A 14220-nucleotide genomic window follows, 5' to 3' on the forward strand; every position below is an offset into this window, starting at 1 on the left:
TGTTCAGAATGGTTTGATTCCTATCTAACTGAATTTCTGGGACTAGACGAAATTTAGGTCTCCTACTCCTCCACCATCTTGCTCCTCCCCTCCTATCATAGCAAATTTAACCAACAGTCTATCATTAGACGTTAGACAAATTAAACAAATTTGCTATTGTAAATAGCATTGAGGAGAATATCCTCATACATATCCTTAATGATATTTGTTTAATTATTCAAACAGTATTTGTTGTAGAAGGGAAAAACATGCAAAAGCAAATTTTTTAAAAAAGTGCATTATATGAAATTTTACCACTCAGAGGTAACCATTGGTAATATTTCTTGTGATTATCTTTCAATGTATTTCTAGTTTACCTGTTTACATAGGATTTTCTATTCACACTGTATTTTCTACTTTTTATTAAAGTATGTCATCCATAGAAGAATACACAAATCAAAAGTGTTTACTTTGGTGGATTTTCACAAATTGAGCACATCTGTGTAACTAGCACTCAGATCAGGAAACAGCATTACCAGTTCCCCAGCCTCACCCTTTTAAGCCACTATTTTCCTGCCTAATGATGACCACTCTACTGCTTCTAACACTGCAGAATAGGTTTGCCTGATTTTGAACTTTGTATAGTTGGAATCATCACTATATACTCTCTGTGTCTAGCTTATTTTGCTCGGTAGAATATTCATGAGATTCAGTCATACTGTTATATGTAGTTGTAGTTTACTCATGCTTATTACTATAGTATTCCACTGGTGAATGTACCACAGCTTAGTCTTCTGTTGAAGGGTATTTGCATAGTTCCTAGTTTGTTTCTATTATTAACAGTGCCGCTATACACCAATTGCTTTTTCATCTCAGCAATACATTTTCCATTTTGCTCTTCATTTCTTTTTGTCATCTCAGGTCTTTAACTCACTAACAAATGTCCTTAGAAAACTCATAAACCTGATCTGATTGGCCAACTGTCTCCACCATTTATTGACCAATCTATCTGACTTAGATGACCCATGGGTAGATAGATAGATGATAGATAAAATGATAGATAGATAGATAGATAGATAGATAGATAGATAGATAGATGATAGATAGATAGATACACAGACACACAGACACATATGGGTCTTTCTCAGCACTTTCTGTCCTGACCTGTCCTGAGCTGCTGATCTCGTGCCAGTAGCACACCTTAAAACGTGGGATTGCAAATCACCTCTCATTATTGTTCCTTTTTATAATCGTCTGGCTAACATTATACATTTATGTCTCCAAATGAACTTTGAAACTTTATACCAAGTTAGGAGTAAAAATTCAAATGAGTCTTTATTGATCATTTTTTTAATGTGTTAGTTAATTTGCGGAAGATCTACCCTCTTTACAGTATTAGGTATTCTCATAAAAGTATTGAGAATAGGTAGAAACTTAGGAAACTTGATGATAACAAAAACAACACCCAACCTTTTACTGCATAAATCAAGCAAATTCACATACCAAAACACAAGATGAATACAATTAAAAGGCAAGTTCAATCTGGGGAAAAAACAGGACAGATGATTATTTTAATATACTAAGCATCCTTTTATAATACTAAGAAATATATAAAAATCTCTAAAAGATAAAATTACAAAGCTCATGAGAAAAGGCAGTTCCTCAAGTATTTATGTTCAAAACACTGTGTAATGAAATATTCCACATCACTAGTAACCAAAGAACTGCTAATTATAACAACTTCCCATTTTTATTTAATAAGATTTCAGGAACACAAGCACTCATATATCCTAGTAGGAGGAAGATAAGAGTAAATGTTTTCATGGCAATCTGGCATAATTATCAAATGTGCCTAAACATTGACCCAGCTGTTTCAATCTATGAATTTTCTTCGAAAATGTACAAGTATATATGTACAAAGATGTTCATCTTCGTGTTGTTTATGATAGAAAAATATTGGCAAAAAACAAAGTATGCACATATGATTGGTTAAGTTGTGGTTCAGCCACACAATGGAATATTTTGTACCCATAAACATGTATTAAAAGGAAATAATTTTGTGACCTATTAAGGGAAGAAATCAGATGAAAAATACAACATGTGGTTCATCAAAAGTATGTGTTAATACAATATTGTATTCTCTCTGCTGCCATCTTAGTTGGGTATAAGCCAGAGAGATCCAGGAGGGAAAATATTGTTCTGGAAGCCAGTTGCTTCTGAACCAGCTTTGTGTCTTGGGGAAACCTCTTCCTGTCCTGTGTTTACCCTCTCTTATCTATAAATGAAGGAAGGCATCATACCTAAGTGACCTGTGATTCTTGGATGTGAGGCTTCACCACCTCTGAGATGCTATTTCTGTTGTCGCACAGGAGATCTAACTGTGTTTACAGTAAACAGGAAGATGCTTTCCTCATTTCCCCAAAAGTTTTTCTCATTGTTCTCTGCCTTGTCCATTTAGAGCTACTTTATTTATATATTTACAGAAACCATTTATCCCTTTTGAGCCCTGATCATTCTTTTTAGATTTGAGATGATCAAAGCCACCACTTATGTCTTTCACTAACTGCGCATCTTAGAAGCTCATTTAGAATTCTCAGAAACCAAAAGCCAGTGAGGTGAAGTGAAGGGGACAGATATGTCACCTTGGGGGAAACTCCAAAGTGCCATTATCACCTTTAATGGGGTGTTTTGAAGGGAGAAATCAGTCTGCATTTTCCCTGTGCCCTCTGATTTGTTTCTTCCTGCTCATTGAGGGACTCAAAGATGGCAGCTTATAGAGCTTCCCCTTTGCCTTGCAGCCTAAGAGTGGAGCCTTCTAATTTACTTTTGCAGACCAGCAGATGCACTAGACTTTCTCCTCACCCCCACTCCCAACATCACATGGGCAAAGTGGACCACAGGTTTACCTTTGACAAATAGCATAAGTGATGTGAAAAAAATATTTAAAAAAATAGTTGGGCTTCCTGTTGTGATTTGTTGTTTAAATCTTGAATTTGGTTTGCATCATACAGGTATGAGGTTTTATTTATTTTTTATTTTTTTATGTATTCTTACTTTATTAAATCTTACTAGTATTCTTTAAGGGAAAAACACACAGATGAGTAGGCCACATTGAAGAAATCTTATTTTTATAAGAGAGTTAAGAAGTCTTTAAGATACTTCCAGGTATTATCTTCAGTGATGCTTCTTATCTTTGTTCTTGGACTCCAGGTAATATTCCGCCCCTACAGCTACCACAAATGCTGCAAATCCCCATTTGAATCCTTTTAGTAATGCACCAACAAAGGAAACATTATTTGCAAAACCACCCGTGTATCTCCAAGCTTCACTGCGGCCCCATGGATCCCTTAGCCCTCGTGCAGCCAGCCTCTCCTGGACAACTCCTAATGGTGTCCTTTCTATCTTCCATTGTTTATAATCTCAAAGTTCCAGTTTACTAGGGCCGTGTTCATGCCCATGTCCATGGGCCATGTCTGACAGCAATCTGACCTCTCACGACAGTCAATAGTCAATCAGGCATGAGGTTTTAAATAATTTAACAGAAGACTTTTAATGATGGAGAGTTGTCTGTTCTCTGTGTTTATTGCCACTTATTGGAAACTAAAAAGGCAGGTCACCTTTGTCTGAATAGCAACCAAGTAATGAGAGTTCCTGTTCTTACCTGTCACATGCTAAAAGGAGAGGGTAGGGAACTCTGGATCCCAAGTGTGAAAAGCTGAGGTCCAGAGTTTCCCTCTGCATCTCACAGGAAGGCCTATGTACGGAGTAAAGGTATGGACCCTGAGCCAGATAGAGACACAGTCAGACCTCAGCTGTCATTTGTTATTTCTCTCTCTTACAGTCAGAGCATGTAACTATGAGTCCACACTTTCTCATCTACGCATTGTGGCAGTGGTTGTGGTTGCTTGTAGAATTTTGTGGGAGTTAAGAATATCAAGTGTAATACACACACACACACACAATGTGTATATATATATATATATATATATATATATATATATATATACATACACATACATACATGAAAATGCTGAAGCATCTGGAACATAGGTGTTCAACCGATAATGGTAGATCTATCAAAATCCTTATTTTAACAACTTAAAAATTTTTATTCTTGAAGTGTAGTTAACCTACAATGTTATATTAATTTCAGGTATACAATGTAGTGATTTGAGAGTTCTGTACATTACCCAGTGCTTACCATGATGAGTGTCATCACCATGTCACCACATAATGTTATTAAAATATTATTGACTGTATTTTGTATGCTGTACTTTTCATCTTCATGACATTTATCAAAATCATTTTCATCATCTTTATTATAATTCTCAGCATATTCCTTGAACAGTGTTTCAAATACTTGCTGTAATTATGATGAAATTAGATTAGTTTTGTTTAATGTTAGACTTACTTTATATGCTTATGAGAGATACCTTACAGACAAAAGTGTGTAAAACTTGAACCTTTTCATAATAATAATAGTAATAACAATAAGTAATAATAACATAATATTAATCTTATGATAACAATTATTTAATAATAATAGTAGTAATAAGAAGTAGTACCTTCTTATACAGACAGTATTTCTGTCTTTCCAGTGAGAACTGTGAAGCCTCTGTGATTATCCACAAGCAAATCCTGTCTCCCCCTCAGAGGTCCTATCTTGCTCTTTATAGTTTCACCAAATTTATTCCTAAAAAAATACGTGCTTTGGCTTTCTACATTTTTGAACTTTTTATAAAAAGGATTATAGTGTGTGCATGTTGCACATATGTGTACATATGGCATGCTTTTTTATCTCAACATTATATTTTTAAGATTCATCCATGTGGATGGGTATACCTACAGGGTGTTCTTTTTCACTGCAGTAGAGAACTCTATTATGTGACACACATGTACACTGTTTATCTTCCTCCCATTTATGGATGTTCAGGGTAGTTTCCAGATTTTATTTGATTTGTTTTACTTTTTGCTTTTTTGAATGTAATGCTAGTAATATCTTCTGTTGGGTTGAACTACATGAAATAGGCATTTTTTATAAATCGGAATGATACAGACTAGGAATTTCATGTGATCCAACCAAATTCCTATCTCTTGGTGTATATTTGCAAGATTATATCAGAGGAATATACCCTGGTGTGGCAGAAATGCCAGTTCCTAGGGTATGTGCATCGTCGACTTTGAAACTGATACTTAATTGTGTCACAAAGCAATTGCACCATTTTGTACGCACTATAGGAAACCTCCCGGTGGCCCACCTCCTGTCAACACTTGATAAAGACTTTTTATTTTGATGGGTGTGAAATTTGGTTTTGATTTACAATTCTGTAATTACCAATGAAGTTAAGCATCTTTTCATATGTGAATTTGCCATTTCTATGTAAACATGTGCAGGCAGCTTTGGAAGCTGCTAATGGGCGGAGGCAGAAGGATCCTGAGGCGCATTTGCTAGAAAAAGCCGAGGTTCCCTGTGGCAATGTGGATGGTAAAGGTGATTATGCTGAGGGCTTGGGAAGAAGAGAGGAGGCTGGAGAGAGAGCTTCCATGGTCTGAGAGATTACGGGTATCGTGAACAGAACGGGGGCAGAAATATGAACGTTAAAAGTGAGGTCTCAGGCAGAAATGAAGAACATGTTATTGGAAGTGGAGGAATTGGATCTTTGCTATAAGTGGCAGAGAACTTGGCTGAAATGTGTTCTAGTGTTTTGTGGAAGGTAGAACTTGTAAGTGATGAACTTGGGTATTTAGCTGAGGAGACGTCCAAGCCAAGTATTGAAGCATGGCCTGGTCTGTCCTTGCTGCTTATAGTAAAATGCAAGCGCAGAGAGTGAAATTAAAGAAGGATTGTTCAGCAAAAGGAACTAGAACATAAAGATCTGGAAAGTTCTCAGTCTATCCATGTTGTAAAAAAAATGAGAAAGTGTGTCTGGAGGGAACATAAAGGGTGTGGCCGGACAGCCACTTGCTACATAGATTATGAGTGCGACCCAGGGACCCAGTCAGCCATTTCAGCAGAAACCAGGAATAGAGCTTTGGTTACCCGGGAAAGAGCTGTAGCCAAGCTGTTTCATTGCTTGGCTTTCTGTGCATTGCAAGGGAAGCCAATGAAGTTTTTGAGAATTTATTAGCAGTGGAAGTACTGACAATTTAGACTAAACAGAGAGAGGATGAAATGAAGGCAGATTCTACAGGACAGGCCAATAGAGCCATCTGGCTTGTTATCCTTCAAGAAGGGGGAAGAATGATCCTGAAAGCAATTCGGAGGTCCCCAGGGCTGCCACGGCCACCATGGCCTTCAGGGTGGGACTCTCTCCTCCTCAGTTACAGAGGGCAGGGCCACTTCCTCAGTTACAGAGGGCCAAGCTGCTGTGGCTACACCCAGGGCCCAGGGGATGGGATAGCCTTCCTGGTGGGCTCAGAAGGTAGGGCCACTCTGGTGGGCACAGAAGAATAGAATTATTCTTCAGCCTTAAAATCTAATGGAATTTTGCTTTGCACTCAGACTTGCTTGAGACCCATGACTCCTTTCTTCTTTCTAGTTTCTCCCATCTAGAGTGGGAAATGTCAATCCAATGCCTCTCCTATGTGTTGCACTTTGGAAGCAGATAACATGCCGGGTTTCACGGGTTCACAGCTGGAAAAGAATTTTACCTCAGGATGAATCATTGCTCAAGTCTTGCCTGCACCTAAGTTAGATGATATTTAGAGGAGATTTTGTATTCAGAGTTGATGCTGGAATGGGCTAAGACTTTTGTGGCTGCTAGGATGGGCTGAATATATGTTATACCTGAGAAGGACATGAATTTGAGGAACCAAAATGTGAAAGGTTGTGGGCTGAGTTGTGTCACCCCAAAATTCATATATTGAGGTCTTAACTCCTGTACCTCAAATTGTGACTGTATTTGGAGATTGGATATTTAAAGAGGCAGTTAGGTTAAAATGAGGTTATTAGGGTGGACCATAATCCAGTATGACTGGTGCCCCTATAAGAAGAAATTTAGACATTGACATGTACAGAGGGAAGACCGTGTGAAGAAGAGGGAGAAGACAGCCATCTCCAAGGCAAGGAGCGAGGCCTCAGAAGAACCCAACTCTGCCAATACCTTTATCTCAGACTTCTAGCCTCCAGACCTGTGAGAAAATTAATTCTGGTGTTCAAGCCACCTGGTCTATGGTATGCTGTTATAGCAGCCTTGGCAAACTAATACACCTATCTATGTGGCAGTACCTCTCTGTCTTGATTAATGTAGCTTTATAATAAAGACATTCCATAATGAGTAGAGGTAGGGAGAGTAGATGTTCAAGCCTTGTTCCTGATCTTAAGGGAGAGCATTCAGTCTTTTTTTTTTTATTGCTGCGCCTCTAGTTTATTTATTTTTTTAAGTTAAATGTTGTTAGTTAACATACAGGGCAATATTGGTTTCTTAGAGTAGAATTCAGTGATTCATCACTTACATACAACACCCAGTGCTCATCACAAGTGCCCTCTTTCATCGGGTATGATGTTAATTTTAGTTTAGATTTTCTTTCTTTTTTCTGAGAATGCTGTTCATATAATGGAGGAAGTTTCCTTTTAGTCTTAGTTTGCAGAGGGCTTCTGTCATGAATGGGCATTGAAATGATCATATGATTTTTCCGTTTTATTCTGTTAATGTGGTGAATTACACTGGTTGATTTTTGAATGTTGAACTAACCTGGAATTGCTTAGATAAAACCCACATAATAATCTTTTTGAAATCTTTTTTTTTTTTTAGATTTTATTTATTTATTTGAGAGAATGAGATAGAGAGAGAGCACGAGAGGGAAGAGGGTCAGAGGGAGAAGCAGACTCCCTGCTGAGCAGGGAGCCCGATGCGGGACTCAATCCTGGAACTCCAGGATCATGACCCGAGCCGAAGGCAGTCGCCCAACCAACTGAGCCACCCAGGCGCCCATCTTTTTGAAATCTTGCTGGATTGGTTCCACTAATACTTTATTGAGGACGGTTGCATTCACGTTTATGATGGTCTTCAGTTCTAGGCAATTTTGGGGAATTATGTAATTGATTTCATACCTGGGTATAGCCATTCATTAAAAATGACTTTTAAAAATATTGTTTCCCATGATTTCTAGGTAAGCACTGCTGGAAGATGCTCCTTTGAAATACCATCTTTTCTTCTGCTGAGAAAATGGCTAAATAAGATTATTTTACTATATTTCTTCCTTTTGCAGAAGAGAGCTTATTGATTTCTAGTTTATATTTTATAGCCATGTGATGAAGAGTTAAAGGAATATAGTGTATATAGATATTTTAAAAAGTATTATAATTTGTTTTATTTTGCCATTACATATAATACTTAGAATTTAAAGCTTCAAGTCACAAAAATTTAGAATTTTTGGATCCTGTCTTTTGGCATTTTGTGGAAATCCACACTAGCCTTCTTGTATGCTTCATTGTGTTGAAAAAAGTAATTTATGTATTTTTTTCTAACTTAAGGGTTGGGTGGGATGAATGAAACTGGCAGATACTCAGGTACCTTCTCTCTTTCTCTGTAGCCTTGCCAAAATTGTCTGTAAACGTTTGATGAATATGAGAGCAGCGCAAGATACTATCTTAGATCAAGCTGTATTCATTCTGTGTTAGTGACAAAATGGGTTGATTTTTGTCCCTTAGACCTTTCCTCTTGCCCTCATTTTGTGGTCTCTCCTTGATTTCTCAGGTCTTGTGTCATCGTCTGTGCTTGGTATTAAATCATGGGGAGGAAGCTGGACCTGTCTGGTCTGACCGATGATGAAACGGAGCATGTTCTCCAGGTGGTTCAGCGAGACTTCAATCTTCGAAAAAAAGAGGAAGAACGGCTAAGGTGAGATGCTTCTATTGCCCTCCTGGGTACTGTGAGACAGCTTTCCTGAGAGTGTTCCTTGCTGCTAGCCCTAAGTTTGAAGTTTTTATGCCATGTACACACACTTCTGTTTACAGGAAGAATGCCCTGTCCTTTGTAGAAAGGTTCACCAGTGTCAGCACTGGGCACCGTAATGTCAGTTCAGAAATGTGACTGTTCATACTCCCTGTCAAGGTTTTCTTTGGGTTGCTACCCTCTACGTTTTTAGCTGTAGGAAGTTTGTGATGGCAGTGGCTGTTTTGAGCTTGCCCCTGCCTTTTTAAAGTTTCCTGTTGGCAGATATTACTGAAGAATAACGAAAGTGTTAGGTGAACTGCTCTTGAGAGAATTAGACTCACACCTGTACAATCTTCTGCTAGAGAGTTCAACTCCTGTGGTACAGGAAAAGAGCTCAGAAGACCTGGGATGGGGAAAGGGCCCACTGTACCAGGCTGCGATTGCCTGGCCCAGCACCACCCTCCTCATTTTATAGAGGAGGAAACTGAGGCCCAGAGAGGAGCCCTTCTGACTCTCCCATTGGTATTTCCTTGTGGAATGTTCTGGGAAGTACCCCTATTGCTGTTCAGTTGGGTAGAGATATCTAAATGCGGAAGAAGTCAGAGTGACCAAAATGAGGTCATGTGTTGGGTCTAGTATGTTGGAACTAGACGGTAAGTCATCATTAGCTGTCCTCATTCATCCGTCTGTTATCCCTCAGGATTACATGGGTTTATCATGGTACCATCTCCTTCCTTAGCCACGGAGCTCAAAACTCCAGTCTTTGTAATTCTTCCCCTGACTTGGTCCCCACACAGGGCTGGGCCAGGCACTGTTGATTCTGCTTCCTCACCTTCTGTCCTGACCTTCCCCAGGTCTAGCTTTTATCACTGTCATCCTGGGAATTGCAATAATCTTATGACCTTCCACCTCCACTCCTCCAAATAGCCAGGGTTGTGCCTCATCTGAGCCCCAACTGGGTCCTCTCCCACTCAGCTTAAAATTGGTGTGGATTGTTTTCCCTTTCCCTTGGGATACCTCAGACTTTCTGTTTCTTTACAGTATTTCCTCCCTTACTAGATTATAAGCACTGTGGTATAATCATCTTTGTTTTTACCACATTTTGTTTGTCTCTCGTGTTGTTTGTATTCAATATGTGCTTGTTAGAGGAAGACAAAAAAGCCTTGATAATTAAATAATTAATTGATTTGTAGACCATGTGCCAGGCACTGTTCAATCTGTTGGGCAAATGGTGAGCAAAACCATTCTTTGCTCTATGGAGTTTGTATTCCAGAGCTGAGCTGACAAATACCATAGCCACCACTCATGGGTGGCGACCGAGCCCTTGAAATGTGGTGAGCATGAATTGGGATGCACTGTAAGTGAAACATACACACCAGATTTCAAATTTAGTACCAAAAAAGGTATAGTATCTTCTTAATATTTTTATATTGATTTCACTTTGAAATGCTCCTGTTTTATCTATATGAGGTGAAATAAAAAACATAAGTAATTTTCCCTGTTTCTTTTTATTTCCTTTAGTATGGCTACTAGAAAATTCAAAATTATGTATATGTCTCACATTATGTCTCTACTGGATAGCGCTGCTCTAGAGGGAGGAGAGGGAGGGGAAATGAACAAATAAAAATGTATTTGTATATATTCGATAGTGGTGAGAGCCATGAAGAAAAATAAAGCAGGGAAGGGGGCAGAGCCTGGTGGGGGTGGCAGGCGCTGTTTGTCCATGGGCTGCTCAGGGAAGACCTCTCTGGGGACGTTTGGGCAGATATCTGAAAGAAGCGAGGGAGGAAGCTGTGCTGCTCTCTGGGGTGACATCAGGCACAGCAGAGGGAACCACAGATGTCACGTTTCTGACTCAAGGACATGCCTTGTCTGTTTTCTGAGGAACTAGGAAGGAATGAGCCAGGAAACCATTGTATGGAACAAAGTCTCAGCAACAGCCTGAGCCCAAACCTTGTAGTAAGTAGTGAATCTGTGGGAAAGCCCTGCATCTTACTCTAGCCTGAGGAATCACAGAGTTTTCAGCACAGGAGTGACATGACCTGATATCTGCTTTATAGGGTCACTGTGGCTGCTTTGTGGGGCAGACATCATAGAAAGGCAGGCCAAGCAGCTTAGAAACTGACAGGAAGCCGCAGTGCAGGTGAAAGGTCGTGCTTTCTCAGAGCTGGGGAGGGGCAAGGGGTGGTGAGTGGTGGTCAGATCCTGGAAACATGTCAAAGGTAGAGCCTGTGGGATTTGCATTTCCTTATTGGGATAGGAAATGTAAGAGGGAGAGTCAAGGAGGACTGTGAGTTTGTGGCTTGGGCGACTGGGAAAATGAAGTTGCCTTTCACTGAGTGGAAAGACTGAAAAGCAGAGAGTTGGCAGGCAGCTGGAACTGAGCTCTGTCTTAAATATCTTCAACTTGAGATCATTTTTAGACATCCAAGTAGAGATGTCAAGTTGTCATTTGTATATTTTCATCTAGAGTTCAGGTGGGAAATCCAAGGCAGAGACGAAAATTTTGTAAAGGAAATGGTCACCAAAGGCCAGGAGAGTAGGCAGAGCTGGGGCGTATAGTACAATGCCAGTCAACACTAAGACTGTTTGGAATTTGTGGCCACTAATTTACATTGAGACCAATTTCAGCACAGTAGTGTGTGTTTCTCCTCCATGATTCAGCTTCTCTCCTCACCAGGACCATCAACAAGAACCATGTCTCTCTCAGTCTTGTGTCCCAAGCTCTGGGCACTGGGCCTGGCCCATAGTGGACGTGCCCTAAGTATCTGTGGAACAGATGGATAAATGTAGATAGTCTGTCAACCTATATGGCCAACTTTATGTGTGGCTTGAAGAATCAGTCTTAATATTTTCTAGGAATCCTTAAGACCATCTGTGTATCATGCTTCATCTCCTGGAAGCTCAAATATGGGTAAGCCACAAACTTACCTAGTGTTTTCTGATTGTGGACACTTGTCTTAGCTCCACTGAAGTCACATGCAAGTCTCTGTAGAAGACTTGCTTTATGCTTGGTTTGGGGAGAAGTGTTAAAATGCAGTGAAGTTGCCGTTGCAGTTGAAGTGGCGCCTTCTTTCTGTTGAGGTCATGTGGCCTTAGTAGCCAGTAGTCAGCAGCTCTGCTGCAGTTCCACACAAATGCATGATCATGGGAACCTGCACGTGTTGGGGAAAGAATGATACTTGAAGCCACCAGTGTCTAACGAGGAGTGACCCAGCACCTCTTCTGGTCCTGGGAATGGGTGGTTTTCCTCTGAAGATAGCCATCACTCATGGCCCAGTCAGCATGCCTCCCTGGGTGCCTACCAAACTCAGAATGATTTTGGCATAGGACCTTACTATTGGATAAGAAGAGGTTGAGACAACACCACCTCAAAACCAATGAAATCATCAAACATTTGCCTCACCTTTTCCGTATTGCTTGGATTTAGGGTGCATGGGAGAGTCTAGGAAGCTGTGTTATAGCAGGCATTTTTGAATTTTTTAATATTTGCTTTAATGAACATAAGACTCAGAATGGAGGATTTTTAATTTTAAAGTTTTAAATTGAATTACATATCTTTTCTCCTGACCAGCTTTTTTTTAATTTACCTAGTTTCTCAGATGAGCTTTCATGGGGGTAGCTCTTGGGTATAGAGTTTATACGTTGTTTCTGATGATCATCAGTGTGGACATAAAGTGTAGTAAATACATAGGTGGTGGAAGTGTGAATTAAATGTCCTCAGAACATAAGGAGAGGTAGTGGGGCTGAAGAACTCAGTACAATTAGGTCATTGAAATGAATTCACAAAAAGAGAACTAAAAGGTGTAAAGCAGTCACTGTGAACTGGCACTGCCCTGGGTACTTTGCAAATTCATCTTATTGACTCCTTGCAGGAGTCCCTATAAGGTGGATCTCCATGTTACATGGAAGAACCTGAGCACAGAGAGGTTGCAAGGCTTGCTCAGAATAGCACAGTTCATCGGGGGTAGAGCCAGAATTTTGTTTCCCAAATTCTCTCAGTTATATAGCCTCGATTAAACCTTTTCAAACTGCTTCCCTCCCTTCCTTCTTCCCTCTCCCCTTCTCTCCTTCCTTCCTTCCTTTGTTCTCTCCTTCCTCTCCACCCATTCCCCCAGCCCCTCCTTCCCCCTTCCCTTGCTTTCCCTTTCCTTCCCTTTCTTTTTTTGTGGTTAGGATTTTGTTTACCCAAGAGATAGCCAGAGGTGGTGAAGAGAGCCTTGTTTTAGAGTTTGGAAATGTGAGTGTGGGTCTTAGCATGAGCCCCCCTTTGGAAACACACTTAATCTTACTTCAATATAACTTGCTCCTCTGTAAAATGGGACTAGGGGCACCTGCCCTATCTAGTCCATTATGTTGTCGTAAATACTGAAATAAGTGATGTATTTAAAAGTGCTTTATGAGTTGTTAAAAATACATGAGGGTAGATGGGAGTAACTGACATAGATAGGAGGAAAATGTTGGCAGGTAGTGGAAGCACCGTGATTTGGGGGAGCCTTCCAAGATGGAGAGCTAGGATGGCATCCTCATGAACTGGAGCAATGGGCAGGTAGAACGGACAGTCTGCACCTTCAGCCAGGATCTCTCTCCTGAGTTCAGGCCTGCAGAGTTTGCCCTTGAGGAGTGGGAGCACAAGCCTTCTGGATGGCTCTCTTAGACATCCCACAGGTACCTCAGCCTGCCGTGCCCCAACAGTGCCCTCTCCCAAGGGGTCAAAGGATGGGGAGTCACAGACACTGGCCTGACTTTGCAGACCGGCTGGCTCACTGGCCTTCAGCAGGAGGAGCCCCAGGCTTTTCAGGGCCTTTGGGATCCCACAGACACACCTGGGAGGTCCCATATGATTTAGTGTACTCTGGACAGACTTAAAAAATATATAATTATATTTGTTTTGTTTTTTTTTAAGATTTTTTTATTTATTTTTATTTGACACAGAGACAGAGATAGTGAGAGAGAGAGCATAAACGGGGAGCGACAGGCAGGCAGAGGCAGAGGGAGAAGCAGGCTCCCCGCTGAGCAGGGAGCCCGATGCAGGGCTCAATCCCAGGGCCCTGGGATCATGACCTGAGCCGAAGGCAGCCGCTTAACCGACTGAGCCACCCAGGCGCCCCTTACATTTTGTTTTTAAAGATGAAGTTCACATATGCACCTAGCTGACATGTATAGTTGAAGTTTGACAAATATATATAATTATGAAGAATATACATAATGTATATATACATTATATATACAAATATACATAATATATATATACATTATATATGCAAATATACATAATGTATAAAAAAATATACATAAATGTAACCAACACTCCCATGAAGATACAGAACACTTCCATCAGCTCCAAAAGCTCCCTGCCTCC

The 14220-nt window shown here is 40.3% G+C and overlaps 1 protein-coding gene and 1 pseudogene across 3 annotated transcripts in view; one reads left to right on the forward strand and one right to left on the reverse strand.

The window, feature by feature from the left end:
• The window catches only part of LOC113918524 (myosin VIIA and Rab interacting protein), a 417240-nt gene that overhangs the window by 59702 nt on the left and 343318 nt on the right, over positions 1-14220 (forward strand). For all 3 annotated transcript variants that reach the window (XM_027587034.2, XM_027587037.2, XM_027587036.2), the window contains exon 2: positions 8679-8822. In XM_027587034.2, coding sequence (XP_027442835.1) covers positions 8713-8822 — 110 coding nt within the window. In that variant the 5' untranslated portion in view covers positions 8679-8712. The remainder of the gene's footprint in view (positions 1-8678; positions 8823-14220) is intronic.
• LOC113918525 lies at positions 3154-3450 on the reverse strand (annotated as a pseudogene).

This window comes from Zalophus californianus, chromosome 1, assembly GCF_009762305.2.
Source record: "Zalophus californianus isolate mZalCal1 chromosome 1, mZalCal1.pri.v2, whole genome shotgun sequence".
In the NCBI taxonomy this organism is placed as follows: domain Eukaryota; kingdom Metazoa; phylum Chordata; class Mammalia; order Carnivora; family Otariidae; genus Zalophus; species Zalophus californianus.